Source organism: Osmia lignaria, chromosome 15 (genome assembly GCF_051020975.1).
Source record: "Osmia lignaria lignaria isolate PbOS001 chromosome 15, iyOsmLign1, whole genome shotgun sequence".
NCBI classification, from domain to species: Eukaryota; Metazoa; Arthropoda; class Insecta; order Hymenoptera; family Megachilidae; genus Osmia; species Osmia lignaria.
This window is the reverse complement of record NC_135046.1, coordinates 12,292,685-12,303,570: the sequence shown is the minus strand read 5'-3', so window position 1 is coordinate 12,303,570 and position 10,886 is coordinate 12,292,685. Positions and strand designations below refer to the sequence as shown.

At 34.7% G+C, this 10,886-nt stretch overlaps 3 protein-coding genes across 7 annotated transcripts; 1 reads left to right on the top strand and 2 right to left on the bottom strand.

Moving 5' to 3' along the window:
* Window positions 1–2,173: 2,173 nt before the first annotated feature.
* BORCS6 (BLOC-1 related complex subunit 6) lies at window positions 2,174–3,807 on the bottom strand. Of its 2 annotated transcripts, none has more exons than XM_034333489.2 (4): window positions 3,447–3,807; window positions 2,801–3,328; window positions 2,533–2,693; window positions 2,174–2,464 (listed from the first exon to the last, which is right to left on the bottom strand). In XM_034333489.2, the coding sequence occupies exons 1-4, from the start codon at window positions 3,537–3,539 to the stop codon at window positions 2,413–2,415; spliced, it is 834 nt and encodes a 277-aa protein (XP_034189380.1). In that variant the 5' UTR covers window positions 3,540–3,807; the 3' UTR covers window positions 2,174–2,412. The 2 variants fall into 2 exon arrangements, with proteins under 2 accessions (XP_034189380.1, XP_034189381.1); XM_034333490.2 differs by having other exon boundaries at window positions 2,175–2,464; window positions 3,442–3,806.
* Window positions 3,808–4,023: 216 nt separating this feature from the next.
* PIG-T (phosphatidylinositol glycan anchor biosynthesis class T) lies at window positions 4,024–7,554 on the top strand. Its single transcript, XM_034333385.2, has 8 exons — window positions 4,024–4,411; window positions 4,502–4,679; window positions 4,755–4,986; window positions 5,059–5,226; window positions 5,293–5,590; window positions 5,678–5,830; window positions 5,895–6,141; window positions 6,223–7,554. Exons 1-8 carry the CDS (start codon window positions 4,237–4,239, stop codon window positions 6,476–6,478), a joined length of 1,707 nt encoding a protein of 568 aa, XP_034189276.1. The 5' UTR covers window positions 4,024–4,236; the 3' UTR covers window positions 6,479–7,554.
* ova (ovaries absent) lies at window positions 6,551–10,718 on the bottom strand. 4 transcript variants are annotated; one of them, XM_034333388.2, is made up of 8 exons: window positions 10,206–10,718; window positions 10,104–10,136; window positions 9,073–9,357; window positions 8,784–8,924; window positions 8,499–8,696; window positions 8,264–8,413; window positions 7,681–8,203; window positions 6,551–7,534 (listed from the first exon to the last, which is right to left on the bottom strand). In XM_034333388.2, the coding sequence occupies exons 3-8, from the start codon at window positions 9,301–9,303 to the stop codon at window positions 7,362–7,364; spliced, it is 1,416 nt and encodes a 471-aa protein (XP_034189279.1). In that variant the 5' UTR covers window positions 9,304–9,357; window positions 10,104–10,136; window positions 10,206–10,718; the 3' UTR covers window positions 6,551–7,361. The 4 variants fall into 4 exon arrangements, with proteins under 4 accessions (XP_034189279.1, XP_076548616.1, XP_034189278.1 ...); XM_076692501.1 differs by lacking the exons at window positions 10,104–10,136; window positions 10,206–10,718 and adding exons at window positions 9,678–9,779; window positions 9,943–9,961; XM_034333387.2 differs by lacking the exons at window positions 10,104–10,136; window positions 10,206–10,718 and adding an exon at window positions 9,943–10,080.
* Window positions 10,719–10,886: the final 168 nt, after the last annotated feature.

Sequence of the window (10,886 nt, the reverse complement as noted above, 5' to 3'; positions counted from 1 at the left end):
ATCCGACAGCAGTCGCGCGCCACGAGTGGGAGGCGTGTCCGAAGTTGCTCGACCCTACGATGGAACGAGACGAAAGGATGAGCGACCGGCAGTTGGAGACCGTAGTCGCACTGCTTGCAACTATACGGCTGCTAAGAGGCGGGGAAAGGAGGGGGAACAAATGGATTCAAGAGAAACGAAACGCAATGGGATTGAACGGAACGGAATGGAACGGAATGGAATGGAATGGAATGGAATGAAACGAAACGGAACGAAACGAGATACCTTGCTCGACTCTGTTCGACTCGTAGAAACAGCCGAATGGCACGAAGAGCTGAGAGTTACACAAATGCTGATTATCCAAAAGTACCGTTGCGATAGCGCAGGTATGCACGAGCAGCGATAACTCGTCTCGTGTCGTACTTTCGAGCCCAGAACGAACGATCTTCGATTTCGGACAACCTATGCCGATCCTTCCCTTCTACGTATAAATTAATTACATACCTCCTTCTTACCAGCAGATGTAGGTCTTAAAGAAGAACTTGTCGGATAATATGCAATCAGTATTTTCTCCATTGTCTGAACAAAAATTAGAAGACGTAAAATAATTACTCTGGATTATTAACAAACCAGGGTAGTAAATCGTCCATTTTTGCAAAATAAGTAGACGCTGGGAGCTTACGAGGGGACGATCAAACAGAAAATTCATAATCACGATCTTAACAAGAAAAGTTGTATAAAAAGCGACTGAAAAGTTAGCAAGTTTTCGCCGTCTCGTTTGTAATCTCAACTCTCCAACCCTTCCTCATCGCACCGCTCTCGAAGCCCACTCGTAATTACCAAAGTTAATTTGCGAATCGCAATTTAATTGGCCAGTTCTTGAAGGTTCTTTAAACTCTCTCCTTCGTAAAGTATAATTTTACAGGGATTCGATTCATTCCTGTGGAAAACGCGTTATACGCGTGCGATTCAAATTTTTTTTCTTCGAAAAAATTATTCTACCGTATCGATACGATCTTTTCTTATAAATAGAAATGTCGATACGTTTTCCCTCTACATACCTATAGTACTGTATACCTCTTTTGTCTTCGTTCGTAAGAAGAGACAACAAGGGGGTCTCGCGAAAAGGACACCGTAGCTCGTTACCACGCGAGAACGAACGAATGTTCATGGATACGTATGCGACACAGGGTTAAAGACAGGACAAAAGAAAAGAGAGACGTCGACTTCCTGAGACTTTACCGCAAACAAACTCTCGTTGAGACAAAAGAAGGAAAGAAGATTCCATGTGACAGCGAACCTTTTAATTAGGCAGTCTGTGATCTGCTGAGCATTTTTCGTTTCACTTCTCATCCTTTTCTTTTACTTCACTTTTCATCGCTATGCTACCTACCCCTTGTCTCGATTTCTACCGTCCTCTTATGCTCGACTGATCGTTACACGACTCACGTTTCCCGTAGTTTAATAACTTTTCAACCAAAACAGATCAATTTTTTTTTTTTTTCTATCAAACTATGAAAAAGCGAAAGTTGATCGAGACATTCGAAAGAGAACGCGTATACTGTTGAAATGCGGCCGTGATGGTGTGAGGGAGGAGATAGCAGGGGAACAAATGGTTTTTCATTGAAGAGAATTCAAAATGTGCAAAAGAGCGAAAGCGAATGGTAGGAAGGGGGGAAACGCGAGCGTACGTTTATACGTATACAACTGCTTTTGGTGGACTGAATGAGTGGCGGGGTTGGAGAATAAATTAACGAGGTGTTTGTCCGCTATCATCGCCCCCTTCTTCCTCTAGCCGGATTAAAATCACCCAGTCTTTAATAATTACGCTTAGCGAATCCGTTAAATGAGGCGCAACGTCTTTCCCACCGTCGCTTTTTGATAATGTTATTTACAATGAATCATCGCCAAGCTGCATAATACACACAAATTACTCCGTGACATTGTGTCAGCTCAGCACGGACTTTTTTTTTTCAATTAACTTTGTATACCGTTGAATGCGAACAAACGCACATTGTGAGATCAGCTTATGAAAAGTTTACAGGTGTCTACGTATAAATAAAGGCAGATAAATCAAACACCTCGATAAACTTTGTTTTTACGAAGAAAAACCACTGCGTTTTTGTATTTCAGCCGTGTTAGCGTGATCAACTGTTTTCTTCTCTCCTTTTCTTTCTTTCTTTTTGAAACCATCGAATTCTTTATTAATTCTTTTAACGTGTCATACATATTTTTCGATGCGATAGATTTTAAGCTATTCGGTTCTACACACTTTAACTTTAACAAATCAATTTTAAATACGTTAACTTGCTCTCAAAAGCAAAAAATATAACTTTTCACGACCCTTTGATATTGTTTACTTTTAAATGTATTACATACACTTAAACGACGACGACGATAGCGTGTGGGTAATTGAAAAAAATTAACTGTACCTTATAGATTCATTGCACTTTCAAATAACTCCAACATTCTTTTCATTTCTTTGCTAAAATATAAAAGAAAGATCTTTAAACTTTGGAGAAAAATTCGTCGATGGAAATTTCGTTTGCTTACATTTGATCAGCTAGCTTATACACAGGTCCCATTGATTTCGATAATTCCTCGCATTTGGCCATTAACTGATACATCGATTTGATATTGTGATCCACCGCGTCGCACGTTTTGCAAACAGCATCCCTATACGTTTCTAAGCACCCGACTGTCAATGCAGATGCCTAAAAATATTTTCACTGTAATTCTGGAAAAAAAAAAGAAAGAAAACAAAAGAACTAACAAGCTAAGAGCTAACAAGCAAGAAAAATAATTTTCAAAAATAATTTACACTATGTAAAATGGCAGCCAAATTTTCTGTCAATGCATCCACAGAAGTGGCCACTTTTCTTGCTTCCATTTCCAATTCATTCAATACATTATGGTCTAGAAGAGGCACCTGAGGCGTCAAAGCCTGCCTATATAAGCAAGGAGTGGAACTACGAGAACCTGGAAAGGATGGGGTCTCTCCTTTTTTTGTCACTGGACTGGAAAGTTTAATCTTATTCTCTAAATCTTCTGCAACAAATAGCACCATGTCCCCATCTTGCATTACTGTCCCTTCCAACTGTAAATATCCCATAGCTTTATGATAACTTGGAGGATCTACATCCTCGTCTTCGATCGGGCTACTTTCTCGATTTCTTAAATTTAACTGATCCGGTCTGCTACCAACTACGTTCATCTTTTCCAAACTATCTTCCAAGAATTTTGTTCCATCGATATCCGGGGAATCGATGAGCGATCTTAATTCCGAAACTGGTGGAGATGATTGCGAATCGAACGATATTTCTGAATACGATGCTGTCATCTCGTGCAGCTGAAATTGAACGAATAGTTAATGCCCCTAATACAAATATTTATTATTTAATATAGAGTAAATTTTATCAATCTAAAAAAAAAGATCTCTACGCAAGGTTCGTTAACTCTAACCTTACTCTATCTTCATCGTAGTCAATTGCTGCATTTTTATCGCTGCTGCGTAATATCGTTGCTTGTTTTATATGCATTTCGTTTTCTTCCGATTCCATTTTAACAAGCTCGATTCGATACTTTTCCGTATCTCGATCGGTCAACACTTGCTTTCTTCTCTTTCACAAACTTATTATTGATCGTTACAGAGAGTTTTCACTAATACAACATTTCTTCTACAAGATACTGGAAATCCCCGAAATGGTTGATTTTAATAAATCGATAGATTTTACCGTGTATAGTGTATGCTTTATAACTCTTTGTTGTAATGAAAACGCTCCGTTTCCTAAGAAATGTCATGCACTGTACATTTGTAAGTAATTACATACACTATTAGTTAACAGAGAAACATAGATATATGTATACCGCAGTTCACCAGGGTCCATAACTGCGACGCGCAGGTTGGAAGATGGTGGGGGAACGCAGCGAGCTCTCTGCTAATCGCTTTCCACTTCGTTTGGGAATATCGCCAATCAGGGCGAAGATGCGTACTGGAGATGCGCGAAGAACGAAAACTGGTCTTTTCGCGGTTATGGACTCTGGTGACCTGCGGTATATATTATATAAGTATATACATACAGGTTGATGAATGTGGTTAACCGGGAAAAGTCATGTTTTCTCAAATTATACGACATAATCACATAATTTACTGAATTGGAAATGATGTATGGACTGTAATAGAATAGAAATTTATGTCAAGCATAAAATGTTAAAAATTTATTATACGGATAAAAGCGTATAATCTTTATTTTCATTATGACATATTCTAAAATAGTATTATTTTCAATTTTCATCGCTTCCGTAAAATCAACTCCTTCGCATAATGATTTTTTTGATGAAGAGTTAATGTTAAAGCCATTACCAAGTAATCATGTGTATGCATATTTTCAATTTACTACTGTATGGGAGACAACAAAACATACAAATACATGTAAGCTACAAATTGCAGAAATGTTTTTGTTTTATTAATAAATCATATTTTTATTCATAGTTTTTATGTAAGTATGAGTCCATATTTCAGTACAACATTCCCATTTGTTTCCAAGAGGGCTTGGTGAAATTATAAGTCGTCATGGGGTAGATGAATTACACCTTACGTTAACCAAAGGATTATGGAACTATCAGAAATGGGGATATCCCTATCACGATGCTGGTCCAGGTGCAGAGATTCTTGCATGGTTCAACAAAAATGTTGTTAAGTAAGATTCATCTTTAAACTTTAAGCAGATTAAGGCATCTCACAAAGGTTCTTAAATTCTTTTATACCATTACAGTATCGACGACGAATGGAAAGGGCTTACCAATGCTTTAGCTGGCTTATTTTGTGCCTCTTTGAATTTTGTTAATCCCTCTAACAGTATGTCTCCCGAATTTACATTCCGACCTACAGGCATAGCAGAACACGATGTTAATTCTAGTCGCTTACGTTATTCGTCGTTACCAAGAGAAATAGTCTGTACCGAAAATTTAACACCATTCAAAAAACTACTACCATGTGACTCTAAGGTACGTATACAAGGTTTCAAGAGTATCGTTTCGTCTCTGCATACAAAATATTAAAGTATATATTTTCAACAGAAAGGCTTAGTAACATTATTAAACTCTGCATACATTCATAATACAAATTATCATTCTATTGGAGTACATTTTCGAATGATATGTTCAAACACACCGTGTACAAAAACATCGTTAGAATTACGGCAATCTGTTTCACTGATATACGATACTGTAACAGATATTTCACAGGTAATTTTTAAATATGAATTTCGAAACTTTTCAAACACTTTCAGCGTTCGTATACTTCTTTCATAGGATTGGTCTATTCGAAAATTTTTCGGAATGGGCATCAAAGGTGCGTGCCCACTTGCCACGCTAAGCAACGTATACGTCGATATATCCAATAACAATACAAATCAAGTTTACGAATTAGCACCTTATCCCAGTGCTAAGATTGTTAGTTTTCGAGGAGGACAATTAAACGAAATAGCAGTTTATGATATTAGATCTCATTCTGTTAAAGGAATGTTTAATATCGGAATTATACATAATACCGCACACAAGGCTAGCTTAAATTATCCTTCAATTTTGTTTGCCAATAGATACGTTATTGGTATGTATACAGTGTTATAACTTCTGTTATAAATTGTGGTAATGAAACGGAAGAGAAAACGGTATTAACAAAGGTTTTCTTGCGCAGGGTATGGCCAAGAAAGAGGTAGTTTAGTAACAAAAATTTACAATAATTATTGGCAAACAATCGACGTTATTTTATTAGAAAATATTCCATGGTATTTACCAGTGTATCTACATTCTGTTACAATAACTTGTGGAGCAAAACAGATTATACCGTGTAAGTAATTGCCGTTCATAGCTCTGATCAATATGCTGTTTTTCATTGTTATCTTACATTTTAGTGGTACAGCGATATCTACCAGGCAAGGAAAGACGAAGCCCTTACTATTTGGAATTAATTTTACGCTTACCACCTCAGTCTGTGACCAAATTTTCCATAGAAATGGATTATTCGTTTCTTAAATGGCAAGAGTATCCACCAGATGCTAATCACGGATTTTACATGGGACCTGCTATAATCACGGCACTGCTTCCAATTGCAAGGAATTATACTGCACTACCACTCGATGGAAGTACTATAACATCAAGGTTTGAACTTGATGAATTAATTAAATAATAATAATAATAATAATAACAGTAATAATAATATACAATTAATTCAAATTTCAGTTTTAATGCTTCAAGAGAAGGATATGTAGTACAGCTGAGAACGGAATCTTTGCTAATTAGTCTTCCCACACCTGATTTCAGTATGCCGTATAATGTAATTTGTTTAGCATGTACCGCGGTTGCTCTAGCATTCGGCCCGCTTCATAACATTTCAACAAAGAGATTAGTTTTGAAACGAATCGAAATGGATTGGAAAGAAAAATTATTTTCATTTTTAATCGAAAAAATTGTCAAACCCAAGAAAAAACAAGAATAATGCATGCAGTTTATTGTAACTATTTTTTGTTTTTAAATATGAAGAAAATGTCGGTAGAAAAACAGAAATATATTATAATTTACGAATAATATAATTAGAGAAAGAAAAAGAAAGAAGCCAGTAAATTATAAAGAAAAGGAGTCATTTTGATTTCATTTCTTTTCTTTTTTGCTTTAACGTATAATGTGTAAAAAGTGCACGCGACTCTTTATTATACGATAAATGTGCTAATAAACAATATCGAGATTTGATTTCATTTCTATTATAAATATTGCTAAGGAATTTTTTAAACAAACTATAATTCACTGTAAATAATTAAATCATGTAAGTTTTTAATATTCAATAATCGTACGAAATAAAAATAATAAATATTGTAAGAAATGTAACGTACATGTAATTAATGTTATGTACCGGAATACTATCGTTTCATGGTGTTAACATAAGAATCGAAGAGGGATTCGTAGTCGTATTCAGGATTGCACTACAATACCTGTATACACACATACTGTTCATTACTGTCATGTAAAATGTTATTCGATAGCCCCTCTATTTCATCGAACGAATACAAGATTTTAGGTGAAATTAGGTGTATCTTTGTATTTTTATCAAAAGATACACGAACAGGATACCTGAATTCTCATCGTCATTCGAGGAGCAAAAGTGAATTACCGCAAAACTGGTTTCTGTTGATATTTTTCGCGGAAAACCATTTTCTAATCGTAACATTTTTATCATAAGGATTTGTCGTTTTCAAATGAATTATGTATCCAACACTCGTCTCCGACGCTGTTAACTACCTCTCTCTTCGTTTTCCTCTACTACATTCGAATCATTTTCATCAATTGAAGAAATTGATACGTATTTAAGAGATACTTATTTGGTCTTACTCATTCTTGATTTTGTTTCTTTGTGTATCGACTGAAACGTCTCGCACGGAACATCGATATTTTGATGGATCTTGTTCGAAATCATTTATTTGTTTTTGAGTCAAGCGTGTCAGAACAACATAAACAGGTCGACAAACAACGTACAATAATTGCGATTTTATACTCAACACTACAAAAAAAAAAAGAGAAACACTTTTTGTATAAAATACATTTTATACCTTAAGTACTATACACGCAATTTCTGCCTTGAATACGTTTTTAAGGAAAAAAAGAAAAAAGAAAAGAACGAAGAACGTTGAAAAATCGAGTACTCACTTGGTTTCGTTTTAACAGAATTTACAAATTTGTATTCATGTACATAATCATGTTCTGATCTTTCACGATTCGGTTTATGCGTAACAATCCATCTGTCATGATCATTTTCCGCTTCCAACCACTTTGGTCTAGACGAATCATTTAAAACAGGAGCAACAAGGTGTCTCTCTATTCTCTCAAGTCTTTCTTTTTGTGTTTCTTCTGTCATTGCTTTTGATCTCTTCGCTAATAACATACCGGCAGGAGAGGAAAAAGGGATAGTTGGACACCTTGTAAAATTGATTGATCCACGAACACGACGGGAAGTTCGTCTAACGATACTATCGTCAACAGTCATTTCTACTGCAGCATCGTTGTTTTTGTTTTTTTCTGTCTCTGATTTTTTTCCAATCGCACATAACTGAAAGTATTCTAAGAACTGATCTTGTTTTAATTCAGGCTTGACAGTCGATACATCTGGCGTTACGGGCCGTGGTGAATTATGTCTTCTATGTTCTCGTTCGCAACACACACGTTCGTGTTCCTATATAAAATTACTTATAATCATCTTCGTTCGTTTCACATTTCTTTTAAAATTGATTACCTTCATTTTTTCAAGACCTATAAATTCAGCATCGCAATTGTCACATAAATAAATATCCTCTTGTTGTTTCGATTTATTGGAATAGCAAGAAGCAACTCCACTACAAGACAGCAACTTTTTTCGTGGACTTTCATATTTTTTATCATAATTCTATAGAAAAAATAATTACTTCAAATTTTATTGTATAAACTGTATCAAGCTTTGTAGAATAAAATATTTAAGTTTAAAGACTAACCATATTTTCATTACGAAACGTTACTAATAATTTCCCAGTATTTTTGTGATAAAGACTCGTCGTAGAATCCCAGTTGCTAACATATTCTAAGTCTTCGCGTGGATATCGTGCAAGATACGAACAAAACCTTAAAATATACTCGCTTCTGTGGTATGTGTAACACCTGAACACTAATTTCTTCAAATTAGCCATCCAAGTCTAAAATAAAGTAAATATTTTACAATTTCAATGTTTCGATATAAACGGCCAGTTATTTATACAGTTACATTATTAGCATTAACTCACTTCATTGACTCTGTTAGGTCTTGTTAAAGGATTTGAAAATTTCACTTCCTTTGGCCACCATTGTGGTTCAGTGATCGCTTCTGTTGCATCATGACCTAATGAACACTGAACCATGAACGTTACAAACCGTTCCAATTGTACCTAAAATTAAACAAACTTCACGATATCTGTGTATTGCTTATAATTTACATTATCCATGTAATTTTGATTAGATTAAGATTGTCCTAAACTTTGGTGTTAATTTTAAGTTAATGAATCTAATGCAAATATAACTATAAAAATTCTATACCAATGTGAATCTTTCCAGTGATGTTGGATATCCGTTTGCAAACAAAAGTGGAAGATTAGACACTACAGAGCCTTCTTCTAAAGGACTATCATTTTTGGATTCTACATTATCTGCATCAATTATTATGATTTCATCCATTTCACTTGATATTCCACTTTGGGGTGAATGTACTCCGTATTCTTGTTCTTGTAAAGTAGAGTATCTCATATTTTCAAAACTCTCTATGCGCATTATATTCAGGATATACGGTTCCTTGTAAAAGTGTCTGCTACTTCTATAATTAATCTGTGTATAAAAACATTTTGTTAAATCATAATACTTATTCAATTTCTTTGATATTGAACAACCTATGTTTAAACTAATTAAAAAACACGAGACTAAAGAAAAAAGGAAAATCTTGTTTTAATTTTTTTTCCCAGCTGTTTGAGCTGGAGGAAAATAGAGACAGAAAATAACTTGAGCAGGAATCAGATTTCAATAAATTTGAAGGAAGCTTCAGACAAACATAAAATATATGTATAATCAGAATACAAAGAGAAATAAAAAAAAGATATCACTAATCGCATAAAAAGAAAATTGTGTCTGTAATTAACGATTGTGTATACCTCCGAAATACTTTTCAAAACAATGAAACGACCTTTCTTGTCCCCTGTTTCAGTCTGGTAATCCACTTGATTAAAAGCGCTCTTGTCCAGCACTTAACAATTCTCAATATGAAATATAAAATGTAATTTTTACAATAGTTGGTTCATTAAGTTATTTTAGAACACAAATGCTACACAACCGATAACTTGTATTACTATTGTAATGTTGGTTAACAAACGAAAGAAATTCTAGAAGAATGCAGATTTAAACATGTAAACTACGTACGTATTCCGCAAAAATTCATTCACTAAGTGAGCGGATATATACGCTGTAAACAGTAATAAGAAAAACATCTTAATTGAAAATCTAAACCATGTTTTGTTGGACTGAAGTTCGAAAGTAGAAAGGAACGCGTAATACAAATTCATTCGTGTATGTGTACATACATGTACTGACAGTTCCCTCCTTGATTAGAGTATCTAGCAACAGTTAAGCACAGTTTAGTTCAAAATGGCGGGACGAATCAACTCGATTTTTCGGTAACTTACGAAGTTGCCAGCAAAGCATCAGGATACTATTTTGTATGATACATTTTTCGTTACATTTATTACAATCACTTATTTATTACGTCGCTTTTTTCTACATTTATTTCATTGTTTCGGTGTTTAATTTTCTATTTCTAATTTTTATACGAAATTAGAAATAACTAAGAAAATACAAAATTTATTAAAATTCCCCGTTCTCTTTGACCGTTCTTTCCTATTACTAGTTTGAACCACGGTCGTACAGGACTAGAAACTCCTGTGATGTGAGTGATCCATTAATGAAGCACAAAAGCAGTGACTACAGATCTGTAGTCACTAACAAAAGTTTCGTAAATCATTTGTTAACCACTCAGCGCTTCTATCGTAACAGCACAGTATCCGAACACAGTAGGCATAGGTATTACAGAGAAAGCAAAAATTCTCAAAACCTTAATTTTGAACGATATTAATATTTGTACTCGGAATACACCTACTATAAACAAGGGAATCACTCCCACCATATGAGTTTCCAGCCTGTGTAACGACCGTGGTTTGAATCAATTCCAAGTATTCATCGTTGCGTTTGCGCCTTGCTTGTAAACTAATCTTTTATCATTTATCATTTATGTTTTATATATTATTCATTATAATTAATTTTTTTTACAATATTGCATAAGTAATACTATGGTTATGAATAAAGCATAA

Bases quoted from the DNA above. Each gene is read 5' to 3' on its own strand.
- ova (XM_034333388.2), bottom strand. From the start codon at position 9,303: ATGCGCATAGAGAGTTTTGAAAATATGAGATACTCTACTTTACAAGAA. The intron at 8,925-9,072 runs GTATAGAATTTT...GTTTAATTTTAG, and splicing joins CACTGGAAAGATTCACATTG to GTACAATTGGAACGGTTTGT. The intron at 8,204-8,263 runs GTAATCAATTTT...AATTTTATATAG, and splicing joins TAGGTCTTGAAAAAATGAAG to GAACACGAACGTGTGTGTTG.
- BORCS6 (XM_034333489.2), bottom strand. From the start codon at position 3,539: ATGGAATCGGAAGAAAACGAAATGCATATAAAACAAGCAACGATATTA. The intron at 3,329-3,446 runs GTAAGGTTAGAG...GTTCAATTTCAG, and splicing joins TTGACTACGATGAAGATAGA to CTGCACGAGATGACAGCATC. The intron at 2,694-2,800 runs GTAAATTATTTT...AAATATTTTTAG, and splicing joins TGGCTGCCATTTTACATAGT to GCATCTGCATTGACAGTCGG.
- PIG-T (XM_034333385.2), top strand. From the start codon at position 4,237: ATGACATATTCTAAAATAGTATTATTTTCAATTTTCATCGCTTCCGTA. The intron at 5,227-5,292 runs GTAATTTTTAAA...CTTCTTTCATAG, and splicing joins CTGTAACAGATATTTCACAG to GATTGGTCTATTCGAAAATT. The intron at 5,591-5,677 runs GTATGTATACAG...TTTCTTGCGCAG, and splicing joins TGCCAATAGATACGTTATTG to GGTATGGCCAAGAAAGAGGT.